This window comes from Tupaia chinensis, unplaced genomic scaffold, assembly GCF_000334495.1.
Source record: "Tupaia chinensis unplaced genomic scaffold, TupChi_1.0 Scaffold000094_1, whole genome shotgun sequence".
NCBI lineage: Eukaryota > Metazoa > Chordata > Mammalia > Scandentia > Tupaiidae > Tupaia > Tupaia belangeri.
This window is the reverse complement of record NW_006159556.1, coordinates 1732768-1747162: the sequence shown is the minus strand read 5'-3', so window position 1 is coordinate 1747162 and position 14395 is coordinate 1732768. Positions and strand designations below refer to the sequence as shown.

The window sequence follows — 14395 nt, the reverse complement described above, 5'->3', positions numbered from 1 at the left end:
CCCCGCCTATAAGAAAAACCTCCCCAAAAAAAAAAAAGATAGTGTATGCATTCACCAGAGAAATAGGGAAAGTGAGAAAACACCCACAATCCATTCTCCTATATTTCTTCCTCTTTGGGGGATTTTGGGCATACCTAGTGTATATTGAGTTATCAGGTCCAGAACTTGGAATCTTGCAGTTGGCCATGTGGGATCCAAGCACCTTAACCACCAGGCCATGGAGTGGCCTTTTTTAAAGTTTTTTTGAACTACCCTTATCTGTTTTATTTTTTTTTGACAACTAATATGCTTCTCTCACTAAATATTAATAACTCTATCATTCATTATACTTTTATATTCCCTTTCCTGACAACCCACTAAATTTTATTCTTGATACTAATTCATTTGAATAGCTTAGAATTTTCTAACGTCATAATGTTTCATTATCCTTTCCTATACAGTTCTTAGACTTTGGTTTATGATGCTAATGTGTCTGTGATAGTTTCAGAATAAACCTCCCATAGCCCATGATCTGGTATTAAGGGAGGTGGTTCTCACATGGACAGCCATGAAGTTCAAGTCCCAGACATGGTGGCTTGAAAAAATACACCTGGCACATGTTAGTGGATGTCCAAAATCCTACAGGGAGTGATAAATGAAGGAGAAGGGATTGCAGTGTGGTCATGCCCCATGAGAGGGTGCTTTCTCACTCTCCCTGGCCCCAGTTGCTCTCCAGTGAGTATATGTGCCCTCTGTCAAACTTAACAAAAAAATTCTTTCTCATCGTAGCACATAATACAGTAAGTTTCTTGTTTTCTTCTTTATTAAACATTCAGAGTAAATAAGTGGACTATGATTAAAACGTAATATAAACACTTAGTGGGGAATGGAACTTTAGTACGGGAATGGAGTATTCAAAACTGACGGTGTCATTTAATCCAATAGTATGTAGAGTATATAAAACAATAAATGACCTGAGTATTCTTTAGTCTGTCATCACAGGAATATTATTTCTTAATTTTTATTTGATGAGAATCAATTAGTCTCAGAAAGCATAACTTGCGGTTAGGCCTCTGACAGTTTCTGGAGTACAAATACTTTATGTCTTCAATTAAATGCTGATCCATACACCTAAAACCATCAAATGAGCGAGGGATTCTCTAGGGAGTTATAGCACAAGATAACTTAGTAGATCAATAATAAGATACAGAACCTTTAGCCTTTTGATCACAAGGTCACTTGTAAACTAGGATGGGAGTGAGAAAAAGTCATTATTGGTCAATACTTTACAAGAGGTGAGCTGAATTGCTCAGTTCAATTCCGTTTTTATTACTATCTGATATTTATTGCTATCAGTTGTAGACCCAATGGACAACCCTTTACCACTGAGTTCACTTGCTTTGACCAGGAACAAAGTGATCTTTCAAATTATGGGAGAAAAAACAAACAACAAACACTATTCAAGTGGTTTTTAAATTTCAAAACAGTTTTCATCTGCTTTCACTAGATCTAAAACTGTACACTAAATAGAAGTATTTTACCAAATTACTATTCTGCTTTAAACCAAAGCTAGTTGGATCTTTTTTTTTTTTTTTCAGGTAAAGAAGCTGTGGTGTCTTTTTCTTAGTATTGAAAGCCATGTTTGTATTGTAAAAATTATGCAGTTTCATTTCTCTTCGTAACTAGTTGCTGTTAGATTGTGTTGGAGCGATGTGTGGTTTCTGACTTGTTCTATGGTGTATCTGAGAAACTGATGCTTTGTACTCTATATCAAAGTCAGTTTGCATTATCAATTATTGTATGCCTTACTTTAATAACAACCCCATATTTTATACTCTCTAATAGGTCAACAGTATGTTCGTAGACATGAATGGCAAAGATTGAAGAGCACGAAATACATCAAATCTGAGTAATTAGTAGTTCAGAAAAAAAAAATGGTGTGTTTTCAAATCTCAAGAGCTCTGTGCCCAAGGTTAGAGACAAAAGCACATTATTTACAGTAATAGGAACAAACACTAGATTTCCCATTTTTCAGTTGTAGGAGACCATAAGCAAACTGACAGTCTAGAAGATTCTTTCCTTTATAATTCCAGCACTTAAGACAGTGCCTTTAACAAACTGAGGATTGAGGTAATTGCTTACTGAAGACTGAATGAATGAATGAATGAACTTCTATAGTTTACTATGTATCTGTCTAGCATCTGCTATGGAATCCTAACATAAAAGAGGTTAATTGAAGCTTGGGCATCAGAGATTTGCCGGAGAAATGAAATCATAAATCCCTTGATACATCTCCACTAGAAAAACAGCCACAGAAAACTCTTTGATCAATTTAATGCTCTGTTTCCTACAACTAGTATACTTTTGCAGCAAAGGTATAAGAGCATTATATCTGATCCCATTTTATATTCTTTTTATGTGATTCCACTTTTTCTTCACTATTCCTAAGGGTAAAATATCATTTACCTCAGCCACTAAATTAGGATTGGAAAATAGAGACAGCAAATTCTGATTATTTATGGCATTACTTTGTATCTGTGGTAGAAGTTTTAAGAGCAATATTTAAAATGATTCCCTGTAAACTGTATAATTTAATTATTCATGCTGTCCTTTTTTATTACATAACATCATTGACATTAACTTCAAATAAAAATTCACTGAAATGTATAAAAATAGGAAGACACACATTTTATATGCATATTCTAATATTTATATTTTTTTCATTCTTGAGCTTGTGGTATATGAGAGGAGAGAGACACTTCAAGTTTTTATGTGTGTGTATGTGGATACGCATTTGAATGAAAGGTGGTGCTCTAGTCAGGGCACAGTGGAAAAGAAATAGGGTGGGTATGTTTCTTCATTTCTTCATGTAGTACATTAAATTCTTCCATTCAACCTATGCAAACAAATTCCTCACAACCCATCATCAACATGAAGTTCCTCTTGGAAATCAGTAGAACATGAAACATGAGTGTGAGTGTACTTAGGAAAGGAAAGGGACTTCATGTTTTTCTCTTGGTTTTTCCTGATGATAATTGACTATGTTTTCCTGCTTGCCCTTAGCTTCACCAGAGACTCTCTACCATTTCCATAGAGTCATCCTACCAGAGGTCAAAGATCACAAAAAACCTACAGAAACAGGAAATCAAACTTCCTAAGTCCACTGCAAAACACAGAAACTTGTTTCCTCGACACATCTCAAATTGGCAGAGCTCTGTCTCTGCAGATTCAGTGTGGAAGCAGCTGTGGAAAAAGCTGAAAGAACTTTGTCCCCCAAATTCACCTGGGTTTTCTTGCTTCATATTACTGAGATGAAGGGAGCAAAATTATTTGTCCTACTTTGTAGTTTATGGACTGGAGGCGTTGGGCTTAACAACACTGAGCATTCTTGGACTACACCTGAGGATGGAAACTCCCAGAAGACTATGTCTTCTGCTTCAGTTCCTCCACTTAAAATACAAAGTCTCCAAACACTGCCAGCCCTTCAGATCACCTCAGCTGAGATAGCCACAACTCCTGAAGCAAGAACTCCTGGAGAAAGGTATGGAAAGTCAACGGGACTTCCCTTAGAGACCAATGCTCCTGATGAGACTGGGGGAAACCCCAATCTCACGCCCACAGAGAAGACAGAAGAAGACAGAAAAAAACTTGCCTTCTCCACTCCACCAACCATCAAACTCAATCCTGGACCAAAGTCGGTGGTCCTTTCCAACTCTACAATGAAATTTCTTCAAAGCTTTGCCAAAAAGCCAAATCAACAAGCAGCCTCTCTAAACTCACCTGGAAGCATAGGGAATCGATCCCCCCGGCAGACATACCTCAGCAGAGGTGACAGTATTCCAAGCCAGAGAACCAGCTATCAAAAACCAAGTTTTGAGACAACTAGAGGAAAGTAAGAAACATTCTTTTATTTCTTCTTCTTCTATTTTTTTCTTTCCCTGATTCTAAGGTTTATTAAGATTACAAACTAACAGTTTAAAGTACCTCGCGCCTAGGAAATCAATTCAGGTTCAAGATGAACTTGGGTCCTATTTGTAATTTTACTGTTTCACTTAAATAAAGAAGAAAATGGGGAAAAATGAACAAATAAAATGCAGCAATTTTGTTTTAACTAAAGTAGTCAAAGTTACTTTCCTGTTCAATTGTAGAGGAGTTTTTAATTGGGATAGTTACTATCAAAGTAGTATGCAGGTGGATATTAGTTTATTTAATTCAGTGCGAGGGAATGTTAGTGTGCTCAGAAGTACACCCACAGTATGAAAAAAAATCAATAAAATTGGAACATGAACAAATTTGAAAATTGAAATAGCAGTGTTGTAAAAAGTATGCAGTGAAAGATCAAAGCAAGCAGACTTGGGTTGCAATCCTTGACTTTGAGCAAGTCAACTCTTCTCCCTGAACTTTTGCTTGGAAATGCAGATAAAAGCACAACTGTGCAGGGTTATCAAGCATGTTTCAGTTAATAAAATGTGCTTAAGTGTGAGCTTCTCACAGTAACAGTGCTCAGCAAATCCTTTTTCTTTAGAATTATTATCTTTTTAACTTTTATTTATTTATTTATTTATTTATTTTAACTTGACCAGAGAGGGACAGAGAGAGAGAGACAGAGAGAGAAAGCGAGAAACCAAGCCGCCAAGTCCAGGACTTGAACCTTGGTCAGCCATGTGGGAGTCCAGCACCCTTAACTACCATGCTACCTGCCAGCCCCAGCAAACCCTATTTTACTAGTACTGCTACACTGAGTTATTCTGTCACCCTGAATGCTATGAAAAGCCTATTTTTCAAATTAATTTTGATTTAAAGTTTGAGCAGTTATCAATTGAAGTAAAGTAAAAAGACAAGCTTATTGGGGTATTATTAAAGAAGACTTTCAAAAGGACCATAAATTGAAGCAGACCAAGCAAACAACAAAAACAAAAACAAAACCAAAAACAAACAAACAAAAGGCCTGGGCAGGTTGATTATTCATTTGGCAGTCAGAGTCATCTGTATATTTGGGATATTAGCTTAGTATTACAAAACTAACCTTTCAGTTACTTTTCATCTGTAATAAAACTGTTTCAAGACAACAAACATGACTTCAGAGCTAAATTGAGTTTAATTATCTTACTAATTATATAATACAATTCAAGTTAAAAATAGTACTTGACACCTGCTATCTGAACCTGTTTTGTTAAAACTGTTGTTGACACAAGATGAGGAGACACTGGAAAGAACACAAGCTAATGAATTTATATCTATTCTGTATTAGTCAAATCTTTGCTTCCACTGTGTTTGTAAAAGTCACAGAATTTTAAAAAATATATAGGTACATTTATTTTAACTAAAATCTAACTTACTTGGTAGAATTTAGAACAATCCCAATTTACTATCAAACAAGTGCTGCAGATTACAAAATGTTCAATTTGGGATGAGTAGATTTTTGTCTGTAACAGACATTTAATAGACCTCTATAATCTTTTCCATTTGGAGAGACAACAGGATGTTGTCTATTAAATAATAATGGTAAATTTAATCATTTAGAGCCTTTTAAAATAACTTATATGTATCATGTCTAGTCATCAAATTTTGTTGGAATCTGTAATTCAAATTTTTGAAACTACGTAGACCTCTAAGACACTCATAGGAAATATTGTGAGTTTTTCAAAGATGCTATCAAGAGATTTTTTTGTTCATTTAGTTTTTGTTATTTTTCTTTTGTTATAGGACACATGCCTTTGCTTGCCAAAAAGAGACAGAGACTCAGAGAGAGGGAAAGTGAGAAGTCCCTTCCCACCACCAACACCAGGGGATGGCCACTCCCCAATCCCTTCTCCTCTATTCTCTGTCTGGTATTTGGGGCATGTACACACATGTACTGGGTGTGTTTTCAACCTGCCCAGTCCTGGTCTCTCTGTCTCTCTGGAGAGTGCATGTACCCTATAGCAAAAAAAAAAAAAAAAAAAAAAAAAAAACAAAAAAAAAAAAAAAAAAAAAAAAAAATCTCTCTAAAGTAACAATGATAATAATGGTCAGTTGGCCAAGTGGAATTCAGCACCTTAAACTCTACACCACCTACTGGCCCACCAGGAGATTAAAAAAAAAATAAAATAGAAAATATGATAAAATGAACAAAGGGAGAATTCAAATTGAAATAGCCTGTGTATTCTATATAACATATAAAAATGGCATAAAGTTATGATTAGAAGTAGTAATTAATAGTTTGATAAGTAGTAATTTTAAAATAAATGCTAGTTGTTTTATTTAAGACACTTTCAAAGTTACTTATTTGATGACTGTGTATAAATTACCTGTGGTGTGCTTAGCACTGTGCTAGGCTCTGAAAATACATAGAATTTTTAAAAATAATAATAATTTCTACTTCTAAAAAATCTCTCCTATAAAAAATAAAGACCAACATATCTATCAGATTTTAAAAAACTCAATACATTTTACAAGAAAACCAGATATTAAAGGTATAAGTTGCTGAGTGGGACTTCATCCTATGGATTTGTGATGAAATAAGATTATCTTCATGTAAGTTCTTACTATTGAAAAAGACCAACTGCCTTTAGACATCTTACGGCCTGAGGTCCTGGAGAGGACGTCACTGGACTCCCATGTAGTCGACTATTGTTCAAGTCCCAGACCTGGCTTAAAACTCATGCTGGGCCTGTGGGCGTAAATGCCCAAAATTCAGAGAAGGGAATGGAGGAGAAGGGATTGTGGTTTGGCCATTCTCCCTGAGGAGTGATTTCTCACCTGTCTCTCTGTCTTTCTGGCAAGTACACGTGCTTTATAGCAAAAATCTCTCTAAAATAATAATAATAATAATAAAAGTAATAATACTTTCAGTTAAGCCCAACAGTTCTTACTCAGTAGACCATGGAAATAACCATTAGGTCACCCCCTTATGGGCACAGTGTGGATGTAAAGAAGCTTGATAAGGTAAAAGATGTCTTTGAAATTTCCTTTGATTGACAAAAAACAATAGTAACGAATACTTACATGGTATTTGTTACTAGTTTATACTATTCTAAATGAAAATACACATACATGCATGCACGTATGTGAGGGTACTTCAAAAAAATCATGGATAAATGGAATTAAATACAAGTTTATTTTATTGCAAAAAATTTGAAATCCATGCATAATTTTTCCATAATACATATTTTCCATGAACTTTTTAAAGACTTTATTGAAAAAAATATAGACACACACACACACATTCATTCATTAGCATAGCTTCATAAGGGGGAGCCACTTTTTCTTTATAGAGAGGCTAAGTAACTTACCTAAGTTACTAAGAAAATTTCAGGGCAAAGATTCAAATTCATGCCAGTTGGTTTGAGAGTCATAACCCTCAACCCATGCATTATACTACTTCAGCAGATACAGCGTATTGTCCCAAGTGGGAAAAGAAGTGTGACTAGTTCACTTTCCTGCTTAAGAGACTTCAAAGGCTATTGGCTGCCTTGTGAATACAGTCCAGATCCAGATGTAGTGGTACGGGCTGTTAAGACTACACAGGCTGAAACTTTGTTGGAGGCTCAAGTTTGACTCTTGGTGTAACCTAATGGCCAGGTGCAATAGTGTGTGCCTGTATTCCCAGTGATTTGGGCAGGTTGTAGAAAGAGGTGCAAGAGATCTAGACTGGCCTGAGAAACACTGTCTAAAAAGGAATTGGGTGTGGTGGCATGAGCCTATAGTCCCAGCTGGGAGGGTGAGGCAGGAGCAGCATAACATGAAGCGACTCTGCCTTAAAAACAAAGCAGAAAGTGTATAGTTTTCTGCTTCTGGTCTAGAATATGCTGTTGGTTTAACTACCTTTATTCCCAATTTGTCCTTCTGGCTGGCATAGTCTTCTTTTCCCAACACCCACACATTTTACACCTAATAATAACATAAACAATAATATCTGCAGGTAGCTTTCCTGGGCTAAGTTAGGTCTCTCATCTAACTGTTATTATAGATCTCTTTGAATTCATCCATTGTTGCACTTATAATAGCACATAAGAATTCTAGTGTATTTGTGATCTCTTTGCATATAGGGATCTATTTTTAGTGCCAGCAAAGTCTCTGGCTTATAGTAAATATGTAAGATAAAGAAGAGTCCTTCTCCCTAAAATAATGTCTCCATGAAAAATTCTGTTGATTTTGGATACTCATCTTAGATTATTTTCCCTTGTATTCTTGGGATTTTATAATAATCCTCATTACAAGGAATACTTATGTCTATGCCAGGTTCTTTTTTTGCAGGATTATTCTGGCATATTTATGTCTCATCTGGACACCACAGGAACTCCTGGCTACAACAGAACTGTGGTTTTTTGTCTGGCAGAGTGGGTGTGAGTCAATGAGCAAGCACTTTGAAATAGGCAGGATAAAATGAAGAAATTAGGATTAGTGTATTTATGCATTGAACATATATTTGCTGAACACCTAATCTATCCCCCTGTGCTTGCACTGGGAGTAAAACAGTGAATAAACACTCCTACAGGCCCTGCACTCAGAGATACTCCAGCTCAGTGGGAGAGGAGTGAAGAGGAAAAACAGTGAATCACAAATGCTGATGCTGAATTAAACATTCATGATGATGAAGCTTCTAAGAGTCTACAACAGGATGAAGGCTTACTCATTCTGAATGGGGTCAGTAAGCCTCACCTAAGAGAATAATAGATTAAATGAGCTACAACTGTAACCCAATTGACTGAGTCACTTCTCCCACAATCCCCAGCACCTGCACCCATGCATCTTCATCGTTACCATCCCAATGAATGGCTAGTTTCATAACCAGAAATCTTAGATATATCCTTGTGTTCAAAGAAGCTCTGAGACTGAAGAATGAAGCAAGCAAGTCCATGGAGACTTCAACTAAAGTTGTGTATAAGGGGACAACTTAAATGAGAAGACAGGCAGAGATGGATTGTCACACAGGTGCGGCTGCAGACTCCCTTCCCACAGCTCAGCAGCAGGCTGAAGGCAGGGGCAAACTTTGGATCAGAGGGGAGTCAACTAGGGAGACATGATCACTCTGAGCTCTCGGTCAGGAACCAAGTCATCGGTTGTGGATTGACTGCTTGGGGTTAAGGACTATCAGCCTTTCCTTTCTCAAAGGCTACTGCACCATTGAGACCTAGACTAGGGCATAAACCTTCATCCTAATTAAAGGGTCAGCATGACCATCCTAGGTAAAAACTAATAGAGGGTTTAACTTGGTCAGAAATTCCTGCCCAGGGCTAGTAGATCATTCTAGGGCTCAGCAGAACAGCGGAGTGTCGCAAAAGGACGTTCCTCATCCTTCCTCTCTTGCCTCCTCAAATCTGTGCTCTATACAAGTATGGGATCTTTTGAATGCATAAGTCATATTAATGCTTTTCACATGACATATGACTTCATTATTATAAGTGATACATTATTTTAGGTACTAATTAAGAAAAAGTATGACATCACACTTTCTTAGACTTTTAGATTTATTGATCTTCTAGTCTTTGAGATTTAAGCTTGTGTATCACTCCTTTGCAAATTTAAAATGAAAACATAAATGAAACTGGTTAAGGTATTAATTATTATTACTATTATTATTATATTGGAGAGGTTTTTGCTATAGGGTATGTGCGCTTGCCAGAAAGACAGAGAGAGACAGAGAGACAGAAAGTGAGAAATCACTCCCTAGCGGGGATGGCCACACCACATTTTCTTCTCCATTTTCCTCTCGGGATCTTGGGCACACACGCACACGCACCCGGCATGAGTTTAAGCCGCCAGGTCAGGTACTCAAACTGCGGTCGATTACATGGGAGTTCAGTGACATAGCCATTACACCATCTGCTGGTCCCAAGTTATTAATTTTTAAGTTGATTTTAATCATGATAAAAAGCACATGCACATATATGGGAAAGAGAGAAAAGTATATCTGTGTATGTGTGTGTATATATATATATGTATATACATATATATATATGTGTATATACATATATATATATATAGTCAGAGGACATGTAGACACACCACAGACATGGAGGGAGAGAGTGAAAGCACTCCCCCTCCAAGAGGGCATAGTTACACTGCCCTATTGGGGCACAATCCCTCCTTCCCCATTTCTCTGTCCTGTCAGGATTTGGAGCACGAGTATATATGTACCCGGTGTTTTATTCGAGCCATCAACACCAGGATTTGAACCATGCATTGCCATGTCAGATCTGGCTTCCTTAACTGAGCAATGAGGCTAGCCAATGCTACGTTTCTTTTTCCATGAGCTACATAATTTATTTGCTTGTTTTATATACAAAGAGGTGGCTTAAGTTAAATGATTTATGACTTCTAATGTCTGGGATAGTTCCAAACTTTTTTTAAATCCAGCTAATAATAAACTACAATTTCACAGAAGATTGTAAGCATTTAGTACACTTAGCAGTCCTTTCTTTTAGAAAAAGTGAACTTTTGATGACAACTAAATTAACAGATACACATTAGAGTGAATTATTTCCAGACAATACCAAACAAAAGTTTTTATTTGTTTTTCTCTTATAAACCTAGGCTTATCATGTATGGTCTTCAAACATTAGAAATGAACTCTCATAATTTGATAAAGCATTCATGAAATAATCTGCAGACTAGTTTAACAAATAACACTGTTAAGCAGAAATGACTGTTCTCAAATTTATTTTTCTCATACCCACCATCCACCTCCTACTCTCTACTAACAACTTTCCCTCTTTATGGTCTCTAATATCCACACCCATCCTCTCTACCGTCACATCAGATTTCTCAACCTCTGCCATAAAATGCAGTACAGATTGAATGAGGATATATACAGTATGTATCTTTCAAAGTCTGGCTCATTTCATTCAGCATTAAGTCTCCTATATTCATCCATTTTGAGTCAAATAATAAGATCTCATCATTTCTTTTTTTTCTTTTCCTTTTTTTGGAGAGGTTTTTGCTATAGGGCTTGTGCACTCGCCAGACACAGAGAGAGAGAGATAGACAGCGAGAAACCACTCCCCAGGGGGGATGGTCATGCCGCAATCCCTTCTCCTCCATTCTCCTTTCAGGATCTTGGGCATGGACGCACACACCCAGCATGAATTTAAGCCACCAGGTCAAGGACTCGAACCGTGGTCAACTACATGGGAGTCCAGCAACATAGCCATTACACTAACTGCTGGTCCCAGGATCTCATCATTTCTTACAGTTCTATAATATTCCAGAGTATATATGTGTCTCATTTTTTTCAACCTAGTCTTTAGTTTTTGGACACTTAGTTTGATTCCATGTTTTAACAATTGTGAATAAGGCTGTAAAAAAACATGGATATGCAAGTGTCTTTCTGATTGAGGGTTTTCCTATCCTTTGTGTAAATACCAAGAAGTCGGATTACTGGGTCATATGGAAGTTATATTTGTAGGTTTTGAGGGACCTCCATATTGTTTTTCACAGGGGTTGAAGAAATTTACATGCCCCCCAATAGTGTAAGAGGGTTCCTTTTTCATCACAACCTTGCCAGCACTTTTTTTTTGGGGGGGGGGGTTTGTTTGTTTGTTTGTTTGTTTTTTTTTTTTATCTTTTTTGATACTAGTATTCTAACTGGTATTAAATGCTATCTCATTGTGGTTTTACTTTGCATTTCCCTTATAAAAAGAGATTTTGAAAATTTTCCATATGCCTTTTGGCCATTCATGGTTTTCCTTGGAAAGGTGTCTAATCAATTCATTTGCCCATTTTTAATTGGATTATTCAGTTTCTTATGAGTGAGGTACTTGAGTTCCCTATATATTCTAAATATAAATCCCTTGTCTGAGAAGTACTTTGCAATTTTTTTTCCATTCTCAGGGGTATCTTTTTATTCTATTTTTTTCTTTGCTGTGAGGAAATGTTTTAGCTTAATGTAACCCCACTTGTCTATTTTGGGGACTATTGACTGTGCTTTTGGGATTCTTATTTAAGAAAAGTTTGTTTATTCCAAGGTCTTCAAAAGTCTCCTCTACTTTTATTTTTTCTATTAGTAGCTTTATAGTTTGAGGTTTTATATTTAAATCTTTGATCCATTTTGAGTTGACTCTTGTTAATGGTAAGAAATGAGAGTCCAGTTTTATTTTTCTGCAGGTGAGTATACATATTGCATTTTACATAGCAGAATTTAACACTCGTTAAATAATATAACAAAACATAATTTAATTATTATATTTATAAAATCCAGGTAATTAGGTGTGAAACTTTTGCGATTCTACAAATTCTGTATATAAAACCATAATTAAACAAAATCTTATTTAACGGGCAATGCTGAATGAGTAAATTTGTAAGAACTTGAAAGCATCACAGCTGTTAGCCTGCTTCTGTGCTCTGCACACTGGGGAAGCCTGACACCTACTGGAACAGAAACAGTTTGCAATGCCCCTGAATATGCCGAAGTCACAAAAGATAAAAGTAGGTAACATAAAATAAATTTATGACAAAAGTTATATTAAAAGTTGACCTTAAGAATTGTACATTATAAAAGAAATATATGTTATACATAGTCAATGCACCACTTTTTATTTAATTTTTAATTTTTTTTAATTGGCTAGAGGGCTTGTACTCTAGCTGGAGAGAGACACAGAGATAGAGAAAAAGTGAGAAAGCATACCACAAGGGGCATGAGCATGCCTTAATCTCATCTCCATTTCTCCTTTCAAGATTTTGGGCATGCACATACATGTATCTGACATGTTTTTCAAGCCACTGGGTCCAGGACTTGAACCAGGCAGTCAGCCATATGGGATCCAACTTCTCCAACCATACCACCACCAGTGGCTCTCTATCACTTTTTAAATGTACTATCTTTGATTTTTCTTAAAATGGAAAATAGGTTAGATCCAAAAAGCAAACTGCATGCATATCCTGGAATATGAGCACATTCAGCTCATTCTCCTAAAACTTTACACGGAGAGTGTCATAGACAAAAATTTGTGATGCTGAGGCACTGTACAATCATCTATCATTGAAAAATCAATTACACTCACCATACTGTGCCTACTACAGGAAGCAAATTAATGATGCCTGACAAAAGACTTTAATTTTGCAAGTTGGTTCATAAAAGATACCCTTGTAAAGCCTAAATTAAGCATCGCGTTAAAGTGTCAGAAACTCCCCATAATCTGAGCTTTGCATAATGGCCTTTGAAATGTTAATGTATTAATATTTACATCATTTTTTATAAAACTAATGGTTTTACCTAATTTTGAATAGCATAAAGAATCTTGTAAGAAATGAATCATAACTACAGAAAGGTATACTAAAAGAAAAGGAACAAGTATCAATTATTATTTTTTGTTGTTCGAAAATAGAACAGTCATTTCCGTTAGGAAATAAATATAGAGATGAATGTGTCCTTTGGACTGTTTGCTAGAGTTCAGTCTACAAAGTCTTGTTCTCTATTTAAGTGTCACTTATGTATCAAGAATTTTTTTCCTGAGTGTAAATTTCTGCTTCCTTTGACTACAATTTCTTCTTTTATATTGTATATATCTCCCTTGTTCTGCTTTCTCACTTATGACTAATGAACTGCGTGTAAATTCTAGACTCTCAAATTAATAATTTGATAGAGGACTTCCTTTTTTAGCTTGATTGAAAAAAATTAAGATTTTAATAAAAGAGATTCTATTACACTCAGGAAATATTTATGCTCATGATGTCTTAAGACTACAGAGATAGTTTGAATATATTTCTCCTGAGAGCTAAGCTTCATCATCTGAATTGAACATAAATGTGATGATAGTCTTCTGAAAATTATTATTGACTTGAAGCACATATGCAATTATAGTTAAGATGAATTTATCAGGTCATTAAAGAAGCAGGAGAGAAGCCATGTCTCTTTGTATATGAGGCAAAAAATATTAAGGCTTATATACATATTCCCTAAATTAATCCCACTTAACTCTCTAAATCATTTCATTATCATCAGCTATAGCAGTAGCAGTTAAGTATTTTACATATCACTACTCGTGTAGTCTCAAAACAATCCTGCCAGTAGGTAACACTATTATACTTGATGTATAGATGAGGAAGCCACAATTAAGAGGAATTTACAGAATCTTTCCAGAGAGAGAAAGCGAGAAATCACCTCCCAGGTGATGACCACACTGCAATTCCTTCTCCTCTCTTCTCCTCTCCAGATCTTGGGTACATACGCATACATACTCAGCATGAATTTTTTTTGAGAGTTTTTTTGCTATAGGGCGCGTGCACTCGCCAGACAGACAGAGAGAGACATAGAGACAGAAAGCGAGAAATCACCCCCCCAGGGGGGATGGTCACACTGCAATCCCTTCTCCTCCATTCTCCTCTCGGGATCTTGAGCATGCACGCACACGCGACCGGCATGAGTTTTAAGCCTCCGGGTCCGGGACGCGAACCACAGTCGACTACGTGGGAGTCCAGCGACATAGCCATTACG

At 36.3% G+C, this 14395-nt stretch overlaps 1 protein-coding gene across 1 annotated transcript in view; it reads left to right on the top strand.

Moving 5' to 3' along the window:
* MMRN1 (multimerin 1) overlaps positions 1 to 14395 on the top strand; it is a 65115-nt gene that overhangs the window by 1663 nt on the left and 49057 nt on the right. The window contains exon 2 of the mRNA XM_006143239.2: positions 3043 to 3871. Within this exon, the coding sequence (XP_006143301.1) occupies positions 3291 to 3871 (581 nt within the window). The 5' untranslated portion in view covers positions 3043 to 3290. The remainder of the gene's footprint in view (positions 1 to 3042; positions 3872 to 14395) is intronic.